We start from the raw sequence: 25,572 nt of genomic DNA, 5'->3' as shown, positions 1-25,572 counted from the left end.
TTTATAGGTTTCATTTTACTTTTCACCTTACTTATTTAAGGTTGCATTTGTTCACTCAAAGCATCTTTGAGATTCATCCATGTTGTTGCATGTATCTGTTTTTTAAGTTTTAGCTTTCATATTTATGTCTACAATCCATCTTGATTAATTTTTGTGAATGACAAGAGGTCAAGGTCAAGATTTAGGTTTTTTTTTTTAATCTATTTATTTTTTGGTCAAAGTTTATTTTAGACATCACAGTTCAGATTTTTATTTTAGATTAAAGATGTTTCCTATTTCTTGCATTGATTCTGCTTAATTGAAGCCATCTGCTACAATTGCGCAACTTGATTTTCTTATTTCAGGTTGCTAAATCTCCCTAAATCTCAAGCTATTTTCTTTTGTTTGTTCATTTTTATGAAAGAAAATCTGTATTGATTGATCATAATAGTTAAGAGAGGATCTCCTCAGCCATTGTGTAGGACAGAGCCTGATTTCCGTAATGGGTTACAACTCCTCCTTCCCCCAGTGACATAGTAGGTGAGTACAGAAGTCCTGTGGTGCTCAATTACCCACTTCAATTTCCTAGTGACACCTAGAACAAATTCTGGGCCAGCACTACAGGCCCCACTGGAGTTTCCAAAGTCCTCCAATTTTTCCATTCCAACTGCACCTCCTTCCTTCTAACATAGTTCTAAGAGAGGTAAAATTGAAAATGTTCTAACTCTTGCTTGGTCAAGATTTTTTTACCTTAGTCTTCATTTAACTGAAGATTTTCTTCTCTAGTTCCACTGTCCTATGCTCATGAACTAGAGATTTGTGAGTTGGCTCCTAGTGTCCTCTTTCAGTTTAGAGCAATTACATAGTACCTGATTTGGGGCAGTATGTATAGTTTAAGTTGGCACCTCTCAGAATGTTGACATATGCCCCATTCCTACTGCAGCTTTTCCTACTGCCAGAGAAAAATTTGACCAATACCGTACTGACATGATGAGCCTAGTTTGAACCTCTTGGTCAACACAGACAATTCCATTGATCAACCAAGAGCTATTTATTTAGTGTCTAGCACCGTGACTATAGTCACTTCATTGTATCCTCTTCCTTTCTCTTATGAAGAGAATAAACAACATATAAAATATTGGAGATGAATGCTGGCTATTCCTAATTCTTCATTTTTCCATTCTCAACTCATATTGTTATGGTTCCCTCCTTCAAAGTGAGAAGTAATTAAAAGTGATTTTCAGTGCCCATAGAGAACAACGATTTTGCACTAGAGTCAAGAATAGGCTAAGTTTCATAACGGAATCTGGAAGACTCCTCTTCCCCTTACTTTTAGGGACAAAATGCAATGGCTAGGACACAGATGAGAATTATGACTCATATCTGATGTAATTACTTGAGTTAGCTCACCTGTTCAATCTGTTTATACCATGTCATCAGCACTTCCTCTAGCTGACGAACAGTTTCTGAATTGCTAGCTGCAGCTGTCACTTCTTCAAATGTATGCAGTTTGGAAAAATCAATATTTTCTACCTTCTTTAACATAACTGTTCCCTCAATACTTACTCTAGCACCTAAGAGGGAAGAAACAATATTGAGAAGAGGTGTTTAATGTCAATGTGTGGTTTCAAGCTATAATTACTCAAATGTTAAAGATCGAATACTTTATAGAAATATAATATAAATTGATCATTAGATTGTGACTTGATAATTTTTAATAATATTATTTTAATAATATAAAATTATAAAAGTATATAATTTTAAAAGAGCTGATAATAAAGTGATATTTTAAAATGTGGTGAAATTTTTCATTAATAATATAGGAAAAGAATCTTCCTGCTATAATGGAAGAAAAGAAACATCGTACTCCTTGAAAGATCCCTGGAAATGAGAGGATCTAATGATTTGATTTCTTACCTCTACATCTCATAATTACTTTGATTAGCACTTTCTTTTAAGATGGAATGTTTTTCCTCTAATGCTTATCTTTAATAACATATCTTATAAGGACACCTGGGTGGCTCAGTTGGTTAAGCATCTGCCTTCAGCCCAGGTCATGATCCCACGGTCTTGGGATAGAGCCCCACATCTGGCTCCTTGCTCAGCGGGGAGTCTGCTTCTCCCTCTGCCCCTCCCCCTGCTTGTGTGCTTGCATGTGCTCTCTCTCTCTCAAATAAATAAATAAAGTCTTTAAAAAATAACATATCTTATAGTTAATTTGCTCATTTTTAGTAATTTACTAAGCATTAAATTTTATACTTACCATCTAAAAATGAAAGGTATCTGTTGATGGTTTCAGTGAAAATGTGTTTTTCAGATTCTCCTTGCTTGGACTGGTTTAGAGCACCCCAATTATTTGTTGCAAGAATAGCTGGTAGGAATACACTTGACAGCATATTCTTAATCCCATTTAGGATTCCTGTTGATGCATCCAGTACAGTAAATAGCACTTCCTGAAAGGGTGGTGTTCAAAAGTGATTTTATATGCCAATCCCATTAACGAACTGAAAACCATAACCTATTTCACACTACAACAAACATAGACGATACTTTTATATACTGCTAGGAAAACATAAGTGGTCATGAAAATGAGAGTTTTAAAATCAACAAATTTATATTCTGCCCCCATTCTAACCATTCACATATATGTTGATGAAGGCGACACTTTCCTCAGTACTTTAGTTTCTACCTAGGGAAGGAGACATGGCCTGGAGCCTATACAATGTGAAGGAAATGAAGCTGAGCTTTCTGCATAAATTTATTAGTGGAAAGTTGCTCTATTCATGGAAATGGGACTAGAAAAACTCCATCAGGATAGGGAAAGAGCAATGACACTAGCCCAGTATTTTAAGTGGAAAAAATGATCAGTCTCAAGAAATCAAAAGCACAGAAACCAGAAGTCCAGCATCTATGAGTATGACATCTCAGTTCATACAATTTAAGTGACACGGAAATCTCAACCCAAGAAATTAAGATAAAAAGCCTTGCCCAAAGGCACTAAAAAAATTTTTTAACTGTGAGTGCATTTAACTCACAGAAGAATACAACAGTTACTAATCCAGTTTGATGCCATTGCCTTGATTTGTGCTAAGGTGTCCCAGTCTTTCTGTTGCCTCTGCCCCATTAGTCAAATGTCAACACAGTAAAAAGGACAAATATCTTAGTATTATGATAAAAATGCATTTTGACCTTGCAGATTCCATGAAAGAGTCTTGGGGACCATGCTGAGGATCACTGGTATACTGTATGTTCAACTGTGATTGTATTTACACAGTTATAATGATATAAACAAACATCTAGCTAAGGAAAATAGAATATAACTACACTGGAAGAATGAAGGGATGGAAAATGGCAGGAGGGGCAGAGGACAAAAAAAGAGCTACATCCTTATCTTCCATAGGGAAGAGTCAATACATAATGTCTAACCTAGCAAAGGAGCAATCAGAGCCTATTATTTGGAGATATGGAGGCAAATGAAAGAATCTGCTAAGAGTTAAAGGCTGTTTCTGGAGAGTGAGAGAGAAGTCGGTTTTCATAACAAGACTTACAGTTTCTTCCTTTTTTAAAACTGCATATAACTGTGACAAAAATAAAAACTCAATGATAAAAAAGAATGGGTTGTCACAGAAAAGCTGAATGGAGAATTCGTGAAATGGAAGATAGACTGAGGAAACAAATCTACACATGTAGAGACATCGTGGCAAAACAGTTTCAAAAACAAAGAGCAAAAACAGAAAGAAAAGACAGATCATCTATGAAGTACACTTACAGAGGTTTCATCAGCCAACAGAGATATCAGATTGGAATAGCTACAAGGAGTTTGAGGGAAATAACTCCCAGCCTAGAATCCAAAACTAAGCTAAACCACCTCATAAACAGAAAAGGAGAAAAATTAGGTTGGATCTCAGTTACATTTCCTGTTGTAAAAAGGAAGACTTTTGTTTATTAAGACTCTTTAAAATAATAGAGAACTAGTATTTGTTGAAGGACTACTATGTTAGGCAACATAAGCATTGGCTGATGATATCATTTAGTCTCACCACAATGCTGTAAGGTGGTATGACTATTCCCAATTTAATAATGTAAAAACCTAAGTCATAGAAAAGAAAAGCAAGTTGTCAAGGAACACTCCACTGGTCAGTGGTGAGGCTAAGAGGCAAATTTGGGTCTATCTGAATAAAATTGCTGTTTTTCCCAATCCATCAAGGTTCCTTCCTGGGACTAAGTAAGCAATATCTAGGTCAATTCTCTCTTCTTTCTGAAACTATCAAAGAGTTTAAATATTAAGTAAAGAAGAGGTTAAATAAAGTAACTAATACTCAAAACTGTGTGAACAACATTAAATTCACTCCCAGTGAATGGAAAGATGGAAGTTATTTGCACACCTTCTAGAAGAAATGGGATTTTCATGAATTTTAAAAGCAGTATCTAAAGGATAAATATCACTGAGCTCTATTATGGTAACTTCTCAGTTTCTTTGAATACATAAATACATTATTTTTCTTGGAACTCAATTCAGTTCTATATGTAGAAAGGAGAGAAAGCAAAGAAAATGTGTGGCGATGACGATACATTCAATGTTTAACTATAGGCTGGTGATGTCAATACATGGTGGAATAAGATGTCCTTTGTTTTTGTCCCCTAACAAAAACCAGGAATTTGGTTTGTATCCATGGACAAAAGTGGCTTTGTGGGAGCTGTGGGAACCAGCACCATATGCCAAGGAACACAGGAGGAGTTTTCCCCACCATGCATCAGAGAACAGGCATACAGACCTTGGTCCAGGTGTGGAACCTGCAGTGGGTGTGTACCAACCCCAACCCCTCTTGGACACTGTCTAGGAGCCCCTAGAAAGCACTCTTAGTCACCCACAGACAAGAGAGCCCTTGTGGAAGTCCAGATTTCCAGAAAAGAAGTTCCAGCACATAGTTGGAGTAAAAAATATATATATATATGAGTTTGGGTGCACTGGATAAGGTAAGAGGAGCAGCTTGACTTTATCCACATCACCCCTTCCCCAAGGCAGCATAGTTTAGTACCAAGAGAGATCTTCTCAGCCTATCATTTCTCCTGCAGGGGAAAGTAAAAGCACATAAGTGAGCATCCAGCTTCCCCAGCTGTGTAGGATGCTGCCAAAGAGGCTCATTTCTCTCCCACCCCATCCAGAGTACTGAATCATGATCTGCATGGCTGGGAGCAGGAGGCAGAAAGAAGTGGAGAGAGGAGCAGAGAAGACTCTTGCAAGGCATTAAAGGGAAGCAGACTAGCTGCATCACAGATTCCATCAAGAAGCCCACCACTGAGAGCCCAGCATGGCCACTGGGAATATCTGGCTCATGGATTCCCCCAACTGGCCTAGGGGCACCCCCAGCTCTCAGCATGCCTCAGCCACATATGCCCCCTACCCTGTGGCTGGTTCCCTGTGCATGCTCCTGATGGCAGCAGTGAGAACAAGCTTTGGCAGATGGCTAGTGAGTACATGAAGAAAACCAGCCCAAATCTATTGGCCAGGGGGAGATCACAAACTTGAGCTTTCACATCACCTTTGGGAAAATGAAAGGGAGGCTCTCGGCCTGGTGCACTGCAGGATTGAGAGAAGGCATACAAGCTCAAGAATTCAACCACAAAAGGGAGAAAGAAGTGTAGAGCAGGTTTATCCATAGAAGGTCTGAGGGAGACTCAGAATCACCAGCAGGGCTGAGGGAAGGCATTTCTCTACCAAAGGTAATAAAGACTGGCAGAGGTGACTATTACCTCAAACCCAAAGCTAGTGATGCAAAACTTTAAGGAACATGAAAAATAAAGGAAATAATACCACCAAAGGATCACAATTAATTTTCTAGTAACCAACCACAAAGACATGGAAATTTGCAATTTACCTGAAAAAGAATTCAACATGGCTGTTTTAAGGGAACTCAATGAGTACAAGAAAACACAGAAAGATAATTCAATAAAATCAGAAAAACAATACATGAACAAATTGAAAAGTTTAATAGAGATAGAAATCACAGAAAAAGAGCCTCTGGAGCTGAGGAATACAAAGAAATGAAAAATGCAACAGTGACCATGAACAACAGAATGGATCAAGCAGAGGAAAGAATCGTGAGATAGAAGACAGGAACTTTGAGTTGATCCTGTCAGAGCACAACAAAGGAAAAAGAGCGACAAAAACTTAAACCTGTGTGAACTAGGATATCATCAAAAGCACCAATTCACAAGTTACTGGAGTTCCAGAAAAAGAAGAGAGGGGAAGGAGGGCAGAAAGCTTATTTAAAGAAATGGTGACTGAAAACTGCTCAAATCTGGGAGGAGATTTGGATATCCAAGTTCATGAAGCTCATATGTCACCAAACAAAATCAACTTAAAGAGATCCTTTCCAAGACACATGGTAATAAAACTGTCAAAACTCAAAGACAAAGAGAAAATCTTGAAAGTAGTAAGAGAAAAGAAGTTTATAATTTACAAGGGAACCAAACCCTGACAGTTACCAACAGATTTCTTAGCAGAAACCTGGCAGGCCAGAAATGTGTGTAATGATATATTCAAAGTGCTAAAGGAAAAAAAATACCAACCAAGAATACTCTATCTGGCAAATTACCCTACAGCAATGAAGGAGAGATAAAGATTTTCCTAGACAAATAAAAGCTGAAGTAATTCATCAGCAGTTGACCTGCCTTATAAGAAATGCTGAAAGGAGTTCTTCAAGCCAAAATGAAAGAACACTAATTACTGACATGAACACATATGAAAATATACAATACACTAAAAAAGGTGAGCATGTAGTCAAATTCAGAATACTCAAATACTGTAATATGAGTGGTGTTAACCACATAGCTCTAGTATAAAAGTTAAAGAATGAGGATGACAAAAACAACTATAGTCACAAAATTTGTTAATGAATGCACAGTTAAAAAGAGACACATTGTGACATCAAAAACGTAAAAAGGAAGAGCAAAAGTGTAGAGTTTTTATATGCAATTAAAGTTACTTGTTATCAGCATAAAATAAACTGTTATATCTATAATATTTTATGTAAGCCTTGTGGTGACAACAAAGCAAAAATCTAGGGTAGATTCCCAAAAAGTTAAAAAGGAAGGGAACAGAGCATACCACATGGAAAAACACCGATTTACAAAAGTAAGTAGAAACAGAGGGGAACAGAAAAAATGGAAGTACAGAACAACCAGGGAGCAATCAATAATATAGCACTAGTAAGTCCTTACATAGCAATAATTATTCTAAATGCAAATGGATTGAATTCACCAATCAAAAGACACAGAGTAGCTGGATGGATACAAAAAGCAAGACCCAACTATATGCTGCTTACAAGAGACTGACTCACTGCAGCTTTAAAGATACACATAGGCTCAAAGTGAAAAGAGAAACTTTATATTCCATGCAAGTGGAAATGAAAAGGAAACAGAGGTAGCCATACTTATATCAGACAAAATAGACTTTAAGCCAAAACGGTAACAAGACACAAAGAAGGTTATTATACAGTGATACAGAGGTCACTTTATCAATAAGATAAAGCAATCATAAATATATATGTACCCAACATCAGAGCATCTAAATATTTTAACCAAATACTGGCAGATCTGAAGGGAGAAACAGACAATACAATTTTCAACAGGGATAGTCCATCCAGACAGAAAATAAATAAGGAAATCTTGCACTTGAACTGTAATTTAGACCAAATGGACCTAATATACATGTACAGAACATTCCACCCAATAGCAGAAATATATACATTCTTTCTAATTGCACATGGAACATTTCCAGGAAAGATCCTATGGTAGGTCACAAAAGAGCAAATTTAAGATGATGGAAATCATACCAAATATTTTTTTTCCAATCACAATGGTATGAAACTAGAAATCAGTAATAGGAGAAAAGCTAGAAAATTCACAAATATGTGAAAACTAACGCCCCTGCACAAACAGTGGGTCAAAGAAGAAATCTAAAAGGAAATAAAAAATATCTCAAAACAAATGAAAATGGAAACAGAACATACCAAAACCTCTAGGATTTGGGATGCAGCCAAAGCAGTTCTAAGAGGGAAGTTTATAGTGATAAATGCCTATGCTAAGAAAAAAGAACGATATTAAACAACCTAACTTTACATCTCAAGGAACCTGAAAAAGAAGAACTAAGCCCAAAGTTAGCAGAAGAAAGGAAATAACAAAGATAAAAGCAGAAAAAATGAAATGGAGACCAGAAAAACAATAGAAATGGTCAACAAAACTAAAAGCTGTTTTGTGAAAAGATAACAAAATTGACAAACTGTTGGCTAGACCAAGAAAAAAAGAGAGAAGACTCAAATAAATAAAATCAGAAATAAAAGAGGAGACATTAGTACCACAAAAATGCAAAGGATCATAAGAAACAACTATGAACGTGGCGCCTGGGTGGCTCAGTGGTTAAGCGTCTGCCTTTGGCTCAGGTCACGATCCCAGTGTCCTGGGATCAAGCCCTGCATTAGGCTTCCTGCTCAGCTAGAAGCCTGCTTCTCCCTCTCTCACTCCCCCTGCTTGTGTTCCCTCTCTCATTGTGTATCTCTCTGTCAAATAAATAAATAAAATCTTAAAAAAAAAAAACTATTTTAAAAAAAAGAAAGAAACAACTATGAACAATTATATTCACACTAATTGGACAACCTAGAAGAAATGGATTAATTCCTAGAAAAATACCACCTACAAAGACTGAATCATGAAGAAATAGAAAATCTGAACAGACCAATACCCAGTAAAGAGACTGATTCAGTAATTTAAAACCTCCCAACAGGGGTGCCTGGGTGGCTCAGTTGGTTAAGAGTCCAACCTGTGATTTTGGCTCAGGTCATGGTCTCATGGGTGGTGAGATGGAGCCCCATATTGGGCTCCGTGCTCAGCAGGGGGTCTGCTTGAGATTCTCTCTTTCCCTCTTCCTCTGTCCCTCCCTTCCACTCATACTCAAGTGCTCTCTTTCTCTAAAATAAGTAAATAAATAAATCTATAAAAATTCCCAACAAAGTTCAGTACCATATGGTTTCATTGGTAAATTCTACCAAACACTTAAAAAGTTAACATCAATCCTTCTAAAACTCTTCCAAAAAATGAAGAAGGGAGAACATTGAAACTCATTTTACAAGGCCAGAATTACCCTGATACCAAAGCCAGAGAAGAACCCTATAAGAAAATTACCAATAGACCAATATCCCTAATAAATACAGATGCAAAAATGTTCAACAAAATACTACCAAACCAATTCAACAGCACACTAAAAGCATCATACATCATGATCAGGTGGGATTTATCCCTGGGATGTAAAAATGGTTCAATATATGCAAATCAATAAATGTGATATACCACATTATCAAAATGAAGGATAAAAAACATATAATTGAGGGAGGAGCAAGATGACAGAGGAGTAGGAGACCTAAATTTCGTCTGGTCCCAGGAATTCAACTGGATAGGGATCAAACCATTCTGAACACCTACAAACTCAACAGGAGATTGAAGAAAAGAAGAGCAGCAACTCTCTGAACAGAAAAGCGACAACTTTCTGGAAGGTAGGATGTGCGGAGAAGTGAATCCAAGGCGATAATCAGGAAGATAGATGGTGGGGGAGGGGGCCTCCGTCAGCCACTACCGGCAAGTGATAGAGCAGCAGAGCACAAAATCAGAACTTTTAGAAGTCTGCTCTGCTGAGGGATGTCGCTCCAGTGGCTAAGCGGGGGGTGGAACCCTCGTGGGACAGTGTTGTCTCAGGACCCTCGGGGTCACAGAAAGTCCGGGGGTGCCTGAGTGCAGCAGAGCTCCCAGGTATCAGAGCGGAGAAGCCGGCTGCAGAGACAGAGCTGAGAAGCGGGCTCTCAGGTCGGGGTTGCCATAAACCGTGATCCATGCCATGGTTGGTCCTCCAGCAGGGACCCAACAAGCAGCAGATCCGGGGAGACTCACCTTCCTCCCCCGGGAGGAGCGGCGTGGGAGCACACCGTAGGGATCTGCTGGGTTTGGAGACTCCACATGGGGTCGGGTGCCAGAGATAGAAACGCTCAGTCACAGGCCAGGTGAGCATGGAGTGTGGTCAGAGACTGGGGAGATGGGAGTGACTGACTGCTTTTTTCTGGGGGCGCACTGAGGAGTGGGGCCCTGAGTTCTCGGCTCCTCCGGGGCAGAGATTGGGTGGCTGCCATTTTCACTCTAGTCCTCCAAAGCTGTACCGAAAGCTTGCAGGGAACAAAAGCTCCGGAGAGCAAACCCGAGCAGACTACTTAGCCTGGACAGGCAAGGGCGGGGCAATTCTGCCTCCAGCAAAGATATTTGGGAACCACAGCAACAGGCCCCTCCCCCAGAAGATCAGCGAGAACAGCCAGCCAAGACCAAGTTTACCAATCAATGAGAATGGCAGAACTCCAGCACTAGGGGAACACAGCACATAGAATTCATGCCTTTTATCACATGATTCTTTAGTCTTTCAAAGCTAATTTTTAAATTTTTTTATTTTTCTATTTTTTTAGTTGAATTTTTCTTCTTTCGTTTTTCAACCAACATCTTATCAATTCCTTTTTAAAAATCTTTTTTAATTTTCACTTTTACAGTCATATTCTATCCCTTCATTGTATTTAACCTTATTTTTTATTTATATATAAGTTTTTCTTTCTTTAAAATTTTGGGATACAGTTTCTTCTAACAGACCAAAATATACCCTAAATCTAGTGTATGACATTGTCCTAGTCTCCTGCCTGATAACATTCTTTTTTTTCTTTTAATTTTTTTCATTCTTTTTTTCACGAACTTCTTACCTTATCATTCCTTTTTTTAATCTTTTTTAATTCTCATCTTTAAGGTCACCTTCCATCCCTTCATTATATTTACCATTATTTTTTGTATATATGTAAGTTCTTCTTTCTTTAAAATTTTGGGAGACAATTTCTTCTAACAGACCAAAATACACCCAAAATCTAGTGTGTGGCTCTGTTCTATTAACCAGCCTAATCATATTCTTTTTTTTTTTTTCTGTTTCTTTTCCCCCGGTTTCAGGTCTCTTCTGATTTGTTTAGTGTATATTTTTCTGGGGTTGTTGTTACCCTTTTAACATTTTGTCCTCTCATTCATCTATTCTCCTCTGGACAAAATGACAAGATGGAAAAACTCACCTCAAAAGAAAAGAACAAGAGGCAGTACTGACTGCCAGGGACCTAATCAATACAGACATTGGTAAGATGTTGGAACTAGAGTTCAGAGTGATGATTTCAAAGATACTACCTGGGCTTGAAAAAAGCATAGAATATACTAGAGAATCCCTTTCTGGAGAAATAAAAGAACTAAAATCTAACCAACTTGAAATCAAAAAGGCTATTAATGAGGTAAAATCAAAAATGAAGGCTCTAACTCCTAGGATAAATGAGGCAGAAGAAAGAATTAGTGATACAGAAGATCAAATGATGGAGAATAAAGAAGCCGAGAAAAAGAGAGATAAACAACTACTGGATCACAAGGGGAGTATTTGAGAGATAAGTGATACCATAAAGCAAAACAACATTAGAATAATTGGGATCCCAGAAGAAGAAGAAAGAGAGAGAGGGGCAGAAGGTATATTGGAGCAAATTATAGCAGAGAACTTCCTTAATTTGGGGAAGGAAACAGGCATCAAAATCCAGGAGGCACAGAGAACCCCTCTCAAAATCAATAAAAATAGGTCAATACCCCATCTAATAATAAAACTCACAAGTCTCAGAGACAAAGAGAAAATCCTGAAAGCAGCTCAGACAAGAGATCTGTAACCTACAGTGGTAGAAACATTAGATTGGCAGCAGACCTATCCACAGAGACCTGGCAGGCCAGAAAGGACTGGCATGATATATGCAGAGCACTAAACGAGAAAAATATGCAGCCAAGAATACTATATCCAGCTAGGCTGTCATTGAAAATTGAAGGAGAGATAAAAAGCTTCCAGGACAAACAAAAACTAAAAGAATTTGCAAACACCAAACCAGTCCTACAAGAAATATTGAAAGGGGTCCTCTAAGCAAAGAGAGAGCCTAAAAGTAACATAGACCAGAAAGGAACACAGACAATATACAGTAACAGTCACCTTACAGGCAATACAATGGCACTAAATTCCTATCTTTCAATAGTTACCCTGCATGTAAATGGGCTAAATGCCCCAATCAAAAGCACAGGGTATCAGATTGGATAAAAAAAAACAAGACCCATCGACATGCTGTCTGCAAGAGACTCATTTTAGACCCAAAGGGGGTGGAAAACAATTTACCATGCTCATGGACACCAAAAGAAAGCTGGGGTGGCAATCCTTATATCAGACAAATTAATTTAAACCAAAGACTATAATAAGAGATGAGGAAGGACACTATACCATACTTAAAAGGTCTATCCAACAAGAAGATCTAACAATTGTAAACATCTATGCCCCTAAAGTGAGAGCAGCCAATTATATAAGCCAATTAATAACAAAATCAAAGAAACACATCAACAATAATACAATAATAGTAGGGGATTTGAACACCCCCCTTGCTGAAATGGATAGATCACCTAAGCAAAAGATCAATAAGAAAATAAAGGCTTTAATGACACAATGGACCAGATGGACTTCACAGAAATATTCAGAACATTCCATCCCAAAGCAACAGAACACACATTCTTCTCTAGGGTTCATGGAACATTCTCCAGAATAGATCACATCCTAGGTCATAAATCAGGTCTCAACCGGTACCAAAAGATTGGGATCATTCCTTGCATATTTTTGGACCACAGTGTTTTGAAACTAGAACTCAATCACAAGAGGAAAGTCGGAAAGAACTCAAATACCTGGAGGCTAAAGAGCATCCTACTGAAGAATGAATGGGTCAACCAGGAAATTAAAGAAGAATTTTAAAAATTCATGGAAACCAATGAAAATGAAAACACAACTGTTCAAATCTTTGGGATGCAGCAAAAGCAGTCCTAAGAGGAAAGTATATAGCAATACAAGCCTTTCTCAAGAAACAAGAAAGGTCTCAAATACACAACCTAACCCTACACCTAAAGGAGCTGGAGACAGAACAGCAAATAACCTAAACCCAGCAGGAGAAGAGAAATAATAAAGATCAGAGCAGAAATCAATGAAATAGAAACCAAAAGAACAGTAGAACATATCAACAAAACTAGGAGCTGGTTCTTTGAAAGAATTAATAAGATTGATAAACCCTTGGCCAGACTTATCAAAAAGAAAAGAGAAAGGACCCAAATAAATAAAATCATGAATGAAAGAGGAGAGATGCCAATCAACACCAGAGAAATACAAACAATTATAAGAACATATTATGAGGAACTGTGTGCCAGCAAATTAGATAACCTGGAAGAAATGGATGCATTCCTAGAGATGTATCAACTACCAAAACTGAATCAGAAAGAAATAGAAAACCTGAGCAGACCCATAATCACTAAGGAAATTGAAGCAGTCATCAAAAATCTCCCAACAAACAAGAACCCAGAGCCAGATGGCTTCCCAAGGGAATTCTACCAAACGTTTAAAGAAGAAATAATACTTAGTCTTCTGAAACTGTTCCAAAAAATAGAAATGGAAGGAAAACTTCCAAACTCATTTTATGAGGCCACCATTACCTTGATCCCAAAACCAAAGACCCCATCAAAAAGGAGAACTACAGACCAATATCCCTGATGAACATGGATGCAAAAATTCTCACCAAAATACTAGCCAATAGGATTCAACAGTACATTAAGAGGATTATTCACCATGACCAAATGGGATTTATCCCTGGGCTGCAAGGTTGGTTCAACATCTGCAAATCAATCAATGTGATACAATACAATAATAAAAGAAAGAACAAGAACTATATGATCCTCTCAATAGATGCAAAAAAAGCATTTGACAAAGTACAGCATCCTTTCTTGATTAAAACTCTTCACAGTGTAGGGATAGAAGGTAGATACCTCAATATCATATAAGCCATCTATGAAAAACCCACAGCAAGTATCATTCTCAATGGGGAAAAACTGAAAACTTTTCCCTTAAGGTCAGGAACGTGGCAGGGATGTCCACTATCACCACTGCTATTCAACATAGTATTAGAAGTCCTAGCCACAGAAATCAGACAACAAAAAGAAATAAAAGGCATTGAATCAGCAAAGAAGAAGTCAAATTCTTTACAGATGATATGATACTTTATGTGGAAAACCCAAAAGACTCCACCCCAAAACTGCTAGAACTCATACAGGAATTCAGTAAAGTGACAGGATATAAAATCAATGCACAGAAATCAGTGGCATTCCTATACACCAACAACAAGACAGAAGAAAGAGAAATTAAGGAGTCGATCCCATTTATAATTGCACCCAAAACCGTAAGATACGTGAAATAAATCTAAGCAAAGAGGCAAAGAATCTGTACTCAGAAAACTATAAAATACTCATGAAAGAAATTGAGGAAGACACAAAAAAATGGAAAAACGTTCCATGCTCATGGATTGGAAGAACAAATATTGTGAAACTCTCTATGCTACCTAGAGCAATCTACACATTTAATGCAATCCTTATCAAAATACCATCAATTTTTTTCAAAGAAATGGAACAAATAATCCTAAAATTTGTATGGAAGCAGAAAAGACCCTGAATAGCCAGAGGAATGTTGAAAAGAAAACCAAAGCTGGTGGCATCACAATGCCAGACTTCAAGTTCTATTACAAAGCTGTAAGCATCCAGACAGTATGGTACTGGCACAAAAACAGACACATAGATCAATGGAACAGAATAGAGATCCCAGAAATGGACCCTCAATTCTATGGTCCACTAATCTTCAACAAAGCAGGAAAGAATGTCCAATGGAAAAAAGACAGTCTCTTCAACAAATGGTATTGGGAAAATTAGACAGCCACATGCAGAAGAATGAAACTGGACCATTTCCTTACAACACACACAAAAATAGACTCAAAATGGATGAAAGACCTCAATGTGAGACAGGAATCCATCAAAATCCTAAAGAACACAGTCAGCAACCTCTTCGACCTCAGCCTCAGCAACTTCTTTCAAGAAACATCACCAAAGGCAAGGGAAGCAAGGGCAAAATGAACTATTGGGACTTCATCAAGATAAAAAGCTTTTGCACAGCACAGTCAACAAAACCAAAAGACAACTGACAGAATGGGAGAAGATATTTGCAAATGACATATCAGATAAAGGGCTAGTATCCAAAATCTATAAAGAACTTATCAAACTCAAAGAACCCAAAGAACAAAGAACAAAGAATCCAATCAAGATATGGGCAGAAGACATGAACAGACATTTATGCAAAGAAGACATCCAAATGGCCAACAGACACTTGAAAAAGTTCTCAACATCACTCAGCATCAGGGAAATACAAATCAAAGCCTCAATGAGATACCACCTCACACCAGTCAGAATGGCTAACATTAGCAAGTCAGGAAATGACAGATTTGGCAGGGATGCGGAAAAGGGGGAACATCCCTACACTATTGGTGGGAATGCAAGCTGGTGCAGCCACTGTGGAGAACAGTATGGAGGTTCCTCAAAAAGTTGAAAAATAAAGCTACCATATGACCCAGCAATTGCACTACTGGGTATTTACCCCAAAGATACAAATGTAGTGATCCGAAGGGGCACATGAACTCCAATGTTTATAGCAGCAATGTCCACAGTAGCCAAACAATGGAAGGAGCCTAGATGTCCATCAACAAATGAATGGATAAAGAATATGTGATGTATGTATATATACAATGGAATATTATGCAGCCATCAAAAAAATGAATCTTACCATTTGCAATGACGTGGATGGAATTAGAGGGTATTATGCTAAGTGAATTAAGTCAATCAGAGAGTAGAATGTTGATTACCAGGGCTGTTGGGTAGGGGGAATCAGGAGATGTTTGTCAAAGCAATCAAACTTTAAGTTATAAAATGAATAAGTTTTGGGGATTTAACGTACAGCATGGTGATTATAGGTAATACTAATATATACTCGAATGTTGCTAAGACAGTTCACCTTAAATGTCATCACCAAAAATAAAACAAAAAAAGGTAATTAGGTGAGATGATGGAGTATCAGCTAATGCTACAGTGGTAATCAGTTTGTAAAATATAAGTGTATTAAATCAACATGTTATATACAGCCTACAACTTACCATGTTTTATGTCAATTACATCTCAATTAAGCTGGAAAAAAATTTAACTATATATTTGAAAAAAAATGCAAACATACCTCATGAATATTTTTAATATTTATAGCAACATCACTGTGACAGCGAACAAAAAATACACATAATCCTTTTAGTTTCTCCGGGGCTGCGTTGTCTATATATAATCTCATCATTTTCCCCCCTTTGGTTGCTCCAGCAATAGTTCGACCACACTCTGAAAACAAAAGTCAAGAATGTAGTGTGTGATCACGTAACGGATCGACTGTGATAAATGACTATGGATCTCACAGCATTGCTTCTTGCTTCACCTTACTGTAAGGAATTTTTGATGATTGTAATAAATTCTTTGTCTACAAAAAGACATCGCTAATTGGAATACTTGAAGTGCAACCTCCCCTGCTACCTTTCCCTGAGTTCTTCACTTTTCTCCTTTTGGCCTCGCTTCAGGCAGGGTTTTCACACAGACTGTTCTACCCCATCTCTGACCCTTTGCCTCCCCAATTCCTACTTATCTTTCAGATCTCAGCTGAAGCCCAAGTCTCTTAGAAGCCTTCACTGACTCCCCAGAGAGGATTTAGTCCCCTAGTGAAAACACTTATAGCCCCCAAGTTATACTAAATTCTTCCTCAACTTGATTTCAGTGAAAATTAATCATTTAATTTTAAAAACTATTAAAAATATAATTTTGTTAGATGGTTGGTTGTACTATTAATAAGCAAAATTTAGCAGTCTTCCTATTCACAACAATTTAAAATATGATAAAAGAAATTTTAAAATCCCCATCCCAAAATCATGAAAATATTTTGTCTTCCCAGCCTTCCCTCCTTTGGGTGTGGGGGATTCCTCCTGTCCCGTGACTCTGGAGGACACCAGTCTCAGGGCTCTGATGTGGTGGGCATGTGCAAATGAGACTGATCAGACTCTCTGCAAGAATGTCAGTCCTGCCTGGAGGCACACAAAGGTAAAAGGGGACTGGAGGGATGTCAATCTAGTGATGAATCCTAAAGAAACTGCCCTGAAATCTGTGGAAATGCTCTATTCCTGTCCTTCCCAAGGCCAAGTGGTTTAGCTAGTTCAATTTTGTGAACAGCCCAGGCTTTTTTTTTTTTTTTTTTTTTGCTTATGTAAGCCAGAGTCTATTGCTGTTGCCTACAACCAAAGAACCGTGATACACAGTATGTAAGTGCTCAAATGCTCATTCATGGAGGTTGGCACAGAGAGGTACCTCTACCCTTAATAACCTCCCTCCCCTTTTTCCTTGATAAGAAAATCCATTGTCTCATCCAGCAATGTGTACATCCCCAAGGAGACTACTGCTTTCTCAGCCCCCTAACCCCTATGGTAGCCACATGACACAGTTCTGGCTGATAAGACATAAGATAAGCTTATGATTTCCTGATAATGGGGAGAGGCAAGGCCCTTTTCCCATAGGTGAAATCCTATGGTATTTGTCTTTTTCTGACTGACTTATTTCACTTAGCATTATACCCAAGCACCTTGAACTTGGATGTGATGTCTAGAGCTTCATCTTATAACCATATGGGGCAAACATGAACACAAAAGCCAACATTTAAAAATGACAGAATAGGAAGAAAAAAAGTATCTAGGTTTCTGATGACAATACTGAGCATTTGAACATTGAGCATTGCCAGCCACTGCCCACCTTGTTATGAAAGAAAAATAGATCCCCTCTTTGTTTAAGACACTATTAGGACTTCCATTACCTACAGCTAAACATATTCTGTATACATCTACATATTCGGTACACCCATCAACAGGGGAATGGTTTCTAAAAATCACAATGCAGCTATACTATGGAATACTGACAGCATTTTTAAAACTTTTTCAAAAAATATTTATTTATTTGAGAGAGAGAGAGTACACAAGTGGAGGCAGAGGTAGAGGGAAAGGGTCAAGCAGACTCCCCAATGAGAAGGGAGCCCCATGCAGGGCTCGATCCCAGGACCCCAAGATCATGACCTGAGCCAAAATCAAGAGTCACATGCTCAACCAACTGAACCACCCAGGCACCCCTGTACAACATTTTTAAAATGAGGCAGGGCGCCTGGGTGGCTCAGTTGTTAAGCGTCTGCCTTCGGCTCAGGTCGTGATCCCAGGGCCCTGGGATCAAGTCCCACATCTGGCTCCCTGCTCAGCGGGGAGCCTGCTTCACCCTCTCCCACTCCCCCTGCTTGTGTTCCTGCTCTCGCTATCTCTCTCTCTGTCAAATAAATAAATAAAATCTTTAAAAAAAAAATAAAATGAGGTAAATTTATATATAATGACATAGAAAATGTCTGGGCTATACTGTCAAATGCAAAACTCAAATCAAGAATAAAATGTATTATATGATCACATTTTTAAATGATAATAAGCATTTATATATTAACAGATGCATATGAGAAAGACAGGTAGTGGAATATTTACCAAACTAATAAATGTATAACTTTTCTAGGGGGCAAAATAATAATTAAAAATATACCTATCTTGGGGCACCTGAGTGGCTCAGTCGGTTAAGCCTCCAACTCTTGATTTCAGCTCAGGTCATGATCTCGGGATTGTGAGATTAAGCCCAGTCTTGGGTTCTGTGCTGAGTGCGGAGCCTGCTTGAGATTCTCTCTCTCCCTCTCCCTCTCTCTTTCCCACCCTCCCCTCATGCACACAGGCTCTCTCTTTCTCTCTAAAAAAACAAAACAAAACAAAACAAATATACATATATATATATTTTTTTTCTCCTGCCAATTCCCCTCCTGCAAATTCTTCCTAAAGGCTTCCTAATCCACATTAGCCTCAGTGATAATCACTGAGGCATTATTTAAAAGAGCAAAAAGTTGTAAATAACCTAAGTTCTAATAATAAGAGAGAAGTTTTAAAAATAATAGTTATAGTAGCCTAATGAAATACAATGCAGCTGTTTAAAAGTTAATTGTAAAAAATGTATCTAGTGGCATGAAAAAGAGAATATTATCAAATTTTAAAGGCCACCATAAAAATAACATGTAGAGGGCGCCTGGGTGGCTCAGTCGTTAAGCATCTGCCTTTGGCTCAGGTCATGATCCCAAGGTCCTGGGATCAAGCCCTGCATCGGGCTTCCTGCTCAGCTGGAAGCCTGCTTCTCCCTCTGCCACTCCCCCTGCTTGTGTTCCCTCTCTCGTTGTGTCTCTCTCTGTCAAATAAATAAATAAAATCTTTTAAAAAAAATAAAAATAAAAGAACAACATGTAGAGTTGGATCCCATTTTGTAGCATCTTATTTTGTAGCATCCCATTTTGTAGCATAATATCTACATATTACAAAGAGGGATCCAGCTCTATGTGTACATGTATATATATGCACACACACTCTATACATATACATAACTTTCTCGCTCTTTTTCCCTCCCTCTTGCCCTTTCTCCAAATAAGAGGGGAGGGGCAAAGAAGTTATAGAGGAATATTCATCAAGGAATTAACAGTGCCTATTCCAAATGGCTGAGAATGTGGGTGGTTTTTATTTCTCTTCTCATTGTAGGTATTTTCTTATACTAAAGAATTAAATGAAAATAGAAGAACGTAATCAAGTGCTGTATTTCACAATGCAAACTTTAAATGAGACAGGAGGAGTTTGGAGAAAAGTGATGGATGGGTTTGGAACACCCTGGGCAGGCTCTGTAGAAAAGAGAATGTCAGAGGTGATCTGAAGGGGTAGGATTTGGCTGGGTATAGAGAAAAAAGGCATTCTGAGAGGGCAGAGCAAAGGGCACAGATATGACCCTGGAATGTCCAGAAAACAAGGAAGTGACTGGCTTAAAGAGAGCAGCAAATTCATGTCTGCAAGAATAGGAGTGCAGGCTAAAGGAACACTGTGTATCCAGGTTATAATGGGCCTTAGCGGAGAAATGAGAGTTTTGGACCCAATCCAATAACTAGGAGCACAATGAAAGGTTTACTTTTCAGAATTTTTACTGAGGGATAACATACAGTGTTAGATTAGTTTCAGGTGTACAATGTAATGATTCAACAATTCTATATATTTCTCAGTGCTCACCAAGATAAGTGTGCTCTTAATCCCCTTTATCTATTTCATGCAGTCCTCCACCCACCTCCCCTCTAGAAACCACCAGTTTGTTCTCTGTATTTAAGAGGCTGATTTTATTGTTTGTTTGTCCCTCTCTTTTTTTCTTGGTTCCTTTGTTTTGCTTCTTAAATTCCACATATATGTGAAATCCTATGGTATTTGTCTTTTTCTGACTGACTTACTTCACTTAGCATTATAACCTCTAGGTCCACCCATGTTGTTGCAAATGGCAAGATTTCATTCTTTGTTTTTTTTTAAGATTTTATTTATTTATTTGAGAGAGAGAGAGCAAGAGCAGGGGGGGAAAGAAGAGGGAAAGGGAGAACCAGACTCCCTGCCAAGCAGGGAGCCCAATGTGGGACTCGATTCCTGGACCCTGGGATCATGGCCTGAGCTGAAGGCAGATGCTTAACCAACTGAGCCACCCAGGTGCCCCAAGATTTCATTCCTTTTTATGGCTGCAACCCAAGTTTCCATCCATAGATGAATGGATAAAGATGTGGTATATATATATATATACATACAAATGAATAAAAGATTTACTTTTAAAGGAATAAGCAGTGTAAATTTCAGAGAGGGAATCTGGTTTCAGAGCTACAGGCTTTCAATCTAGAATACTAGGGCAGGCATGAGATATGAGCCTCAGCTAAAGGCAGCAGAGGAGAAAAATGAGAAAGAACCAATAGGAGGGACAATCCATAAGACTTCAAAGATAAGTAGTCTAAAACCAAAAGGATGGCCCATGTACCTGGTTATCAAGACAAAAGTTTCACATCCTGGTAGTGTTAATTATTTTAGGAATCCTGCAAATAATAAAGAAGCCATGTATTCCAACTGACAGCTGCAGCAGACAAGATGCTGACCCAAGACCACTGGGACAGCTGCTGAGCTCTCACAGGGTTTCCTGTCTATTACTAGTCACCTGAGAACCTGTGTGCAAAATGGCTCCACCTGTTTCAGGGAAAATGGAATTAAATTCTAGTGAAAACATGTATCCACCAGGAGATATCAATGATTTCTGTAAGTATGTTTTCTCCTTATATTATAGTAGTGCCTGACATATATATTTGGGCTGAAAAAGTATTGTTTTTAAGACATTTTTTTTTCGGGGCACCTGGGTGGCTCAGACAGTTGGGCATCCAGCTCTTGATTTCGACTCAGGTCATGATCTTAGGATTGTGAGACTGAGCCCCATATGGGACTCCATGCTCAGCACAGAGTCTGCTTGAAATTATCTCTCCCTCCCCCTTGGCCCTTCCCTGCTTGCACATGCTCTCTCTCTCTCAAATAAATCTTAAAAAAAAAAAAAAAAAAAGACACTCTTCTCCACACATAAGCTTCTGATAAATTCTCTTTATAAATATACTTCTATGTAAATATATATCTATTTATAAGAGAAAAGATATGCTGCACTTTAACATTCATTAACTAATAGCCAGCACACTGCCCTCATAACACATCCTTACCAAGGCCAGGGACATCTCCTTCCTGGTACAAAAATTTCAATGTCTTACAACCGTCTTTCATAAAAAAATGAGCAAAGGCTTCCAGCTGTTAAATAAAAGAGAAAATGATGATCAATAAAATGGCTAGTTATATTAGCTACAATAAAACGAACCACACCCTGGGCTAGGCATTGTATATGCCTTTATCCTCATCATTTTGTAGATTAAAAAAAACAAAAGAGGCTCAATGACTTTTTCCGAGATACACAGTGACAGGGACATCAGAAGCAGGATTAGAATTTGAACTACTTTAACTCCAAAATTACCATGAAATATATGGTGAATTCTATTTCTGAACCTACATTGATGATCTGCATATATAAGCAGGCAGCCACTTACCTGACCCTGCCTCACAGAATCTTATAGGAGTAAATGAATGAGTCCAACTGGAGGTAAATATAAAGAATTATTATTTTTAAAAAACTATTCTTAAAAGCTGACTTGGAGAACATAAAATTTGCCTTACCAACTAATTGGGTTTTTAAACCAATTATTTGGGTAATTATATTTTTAGATATTGTCATTTGACCCAAATTGTAGCCAAACTAATATAGAAACAAATTATTATAATGAGAGTCTCCCATGTTTATGAGCATGAAGCTCTTATTTAATTACTTATAAGTCAGTGTCATATCTTAGCGGAAAAATAAATAGGTCATGTAAGCAAAAATCCTCACACACCATTTGGGAAGTACAAAGTTACTCAACCCACTTTACTTAGTCCACTGAGTCTATACCTAAGTGTCGCTCTCGAGCAGTGGGTTTTTCTTCACTTACTGGCCATGTGTGGGAAGTACGTCAGATCTGGCAAAGCCTCTCCCCCTAGGACAATGGTTCCCAAACTTTAGTGTGCATCAGAGAAGCACCTAGGGCTTCTAAAAAAAAATACAGAATGCTGGCCCTGAGGACTTGCATTTCTAAAAAGTTCCAGTTGAGGGGTGCCTGGGTGGCTCAGTTGGTTGAGCGTCTGACTATTGATTTCAGCTCAGGTCATGATCTCGGGGTCATGAAATTGAGCCCCACATGGGTCTCTGCAATCAGCAGGGAGTCTGCTTGAGATTCTCCCTTGCCTTCCCCTTCAGCTCTTCCCCCTGCTCTTGCTACCTCTCTCTCTTTCTGAAATAAATAAATCTTTAAAAAATTCCAGGTGATGCTGATGCTGCTGGTTCTGGGACCCCATTTGAGACCCACCACCCCAGGAAGTGAAACAGAGCCACACAGATGTACCAAATTTGAGCCCTTCATTTTCTACTCTTCCATCTCACACATAAATTTGACTCTTGCATAATTACAATCTGAAAGATACAAAAACTGTCAGCACAGTGATTGTTGCCCAGTTCCATAAATACTTTATTGCTGTATCTGATTGTATGACCCACCAGATTTGAAAGTATCCAAATTATCAAAAACAGCGCTCATACCCGTGATAAAAAGACATCCCAATATCAAATGCAACAAATTCTTACTCTTTAGACACACTGTACTCCTGAGACCAGGAGAGTGAATGTTGTCATGGGCTGAAATCATGACTGCAAATTAAAAATTCACATACATTTTACAAATAGTTCATCTGAGCTTTACCACTGCCTGGCACTGAGGTGGCATTATTATGCCCCTCTTGCCGAAGACAGAAGTAAAGCTAAAAAGAATTTGAGAAAAAGACCCAAAGACACACAACCACGAGTTCAGAGCCTGGAACCAGAAGCCAGCCTTGGGCCTTCAGGGCTGTGCTCCATCCACAGAACTACACCGCTGTTGCCTCGACTTTGGAAAACACTGTCATGCAAGCCAGGAAAGCAAGATAGTCTGTGATTATCCTGAGCAGTGCTGAATGGAGAGAGCAGCAAAAGCATGGACACAGATGCAGTAGAAACTTCTGTATTGGTCAGGGTCCTGGCAAGAAAAGAAGTCCCAAAAATGGGTTCTTGAAGAAACTTTGTAATGAAGAGGCTATTCTAGAGGCCAGAGAAGGGTTAAGGGAAGCTGTGACACTAGCAGCAAAAATAGGACCATTGACAAAGGAAAAAGCAGCACCAGCCAAGGCCTGAAAGTGTGATGAGTGGGGGAAGGGGGAAGCTGGAAGCAAGTGGACATGGAGTAGTGGAGGGAGAGTGGCTTGGCTGTAGCCAGAAAATATGGCCAAGCAGGGAGGGGTCAGACTTGTCTCCCTTCTGCCCTCCTATCTCCTTCTGGGGCCTCCTAGTGACTGGGTACCATGCAAACCAGAGAGCAAGGGAGCCCAGGTGATGGGTTCTAGAGAGGTCAGCCTTCCAGGCCACAGAGTCGGTGGTAAAGACTAGATAACAGATCTGAAGGCAAACAAAATGACCATCACACCCTCTACTGTCCACCCTTTTGTGGGACCTTTAATGAGCTACTTTCACTCTGGATTGCTACACCAGGCTTCACCTAAAAGGAAAACCCTTCCATATACCAGTTTCCTAAATCATCACACCAAACTAGGCCACCCCTCCTTCCTGGTTCCATCTCTTTATTCACCTGTCCACCAATCTTGATGCCAATTTAGGTGCCTGCCTTGTCCCTTCAACCAAATAAGCTTTCTGAGCTCTCCCAGATTTTGAGATTGGTTTCTCTCCAGGCTGTACTATCTCCCCTCCACTGTGGCTTTGCAACTGCTAAACAACTCTTACAGAAACACCTTGCCTGGTGTGAGTCTTCCCTTAAGACTTACATTTCCCTAGATTTCCTAGATGTGCAGCCTAAGCAGTGTCTAACCTGGTCCATGATGGCCTTCAAGGAAGAACCTAAGCACCCAGACTCAAAGTACAAGACATACTCCAAGAATGACAAATGGAAGGGTTTGCAGGCATATGACACTGGCATGCTGGCCAGTGAGAAACACTTGCTCCATTCACTCTCCTGGTCTCAGGAGTACAATGTGTCTAAAGAGTAAGAATTTGTTGCATTTGATATTGGGATGTCTTTTTATCACGGGTATGAGCGCTGTTTTTGATAATTTGGATACTTTCAAATCTGGTGGGTCATACAATCAGATACAGCAATAAAGTATTTATGGAACTGGGCAAGCCCATAAAGCCAACTGGCAAATATTTAAGAGTGAGACTACCAGTTCTGCAGACACCCATCTCCCTAACTTAGTCCTAGCAGCTGTCCTTCTCTGAAGGTACTAGCCAGCACCAATGTCTACGCCTGGACCCTTTGCAGAGCTGCTGGGATTCCCACTATGGGGATTAACCAAATTTATGGCCTAGCAACTTTCAGGTGAAACAAGGTTGATCACTATCTTGCCATATGGATGGTATCATCCACAGCCAGGACAGGCTACCAAATTTGTGAGCTACAGGCCCAGTGAAAAATAAAAATGTAGGAACACTTGTTAAAAAATTATTAAGAATTTCAAGGTGGAGTCTCCTAACTAGAGAGATCAAACTGATGGTTACCAGAGGGGAGGTGGGTGACATGATGGGGGAAATAGGTGATGAGGATTAAGGAGGGCACTTGCTGTGATGAGCACCAGATGTTTTATGTAAGTGTTGAATCACTAAGTTCTACACCTGAAACTGATATTACATTGTATGTTAACTAACTGGAATTTAAATAAAAACTTATCTTAAAAAGTAGAGTATTTAGAAGGTTAAATCCCCTCTCTACCTTAGCTTGGTGGATGGTTGCCATGTTTATTTTCAACCTCATGGAAGTCTGAGGGTTTATTCTCTGGAGAGGTCTCTGAACTGCAGGATGCCAAGCACAAACCCTAACCCTAATCTTAACCCTGACCCTAAACCTAACTCTACCCCTACCAGTAACCCCTAAACTCTACCTCTAACCCTGTCTCTAACCCTAAACCTAACCTCTGGAGAGGTCTCTGAACTGCAGGATAATAGGCACATACC

At 38.9% G+C, this 25,572-nt stretch overlaps 1 protein-coding gene across 1 annotated transcript in view; it reads right to left on the bottom strand.

Annotated features, from left to right (window-relative positions):
- DNAH8 (dynein axonemal heavy chain 8) overlaps positions 1 to 25,572 on the bottom strand; it is a 397,226-nt gene that overhangs the window by 355,789 nt on the left and 15,865 nt on the right. Inside the window, exons 4-7 of the mRNA XM_034991238.1 lie at positions 21,659 to 21,743; positions 16,199 to 16,350; positions 2,243 to 2,432; positions 1,390 to 1,553 (exon numbers count right to left, since the gene is read on the bottom strand). Of these exons, the coding sequence (XP_034847129.1) occupies positions 1,390 to 1,553; positions 2,243 to 2,432; positions 16,199 to 16,350; positions 21,659 to 21,743 (591 nt within the window). The remainder of the gene's footprint in view (positions 1 to 1,389; positions 1,554 to 2,242; positions 2,433 to 16,198; positions 16,351 to 21,658; positions 21,744 to 25,572) is intronic.

The sequence above is a fragment of the Mirounga leonina genome, unplaced genomic scaffold (genome assembly GCF_011800145.1).
Source record: "Mirounga leonina isolate KUSES-001 unplaced genomic scaffold, KU_Mleo_1.0 Mir_53, whole genome shotgun sequence".
Lineage (NCBI taxonomy): Eukaryota > Metazoa > Chordata > Mammalia > Carnivora > Phocidae > Mirounga > Mirounga leonina.
The sequence above is the reverse complement of the archived record's forward strand: the minus strand, read 5'-3'. Positions and strand labels throughout refer to the sequence as shown.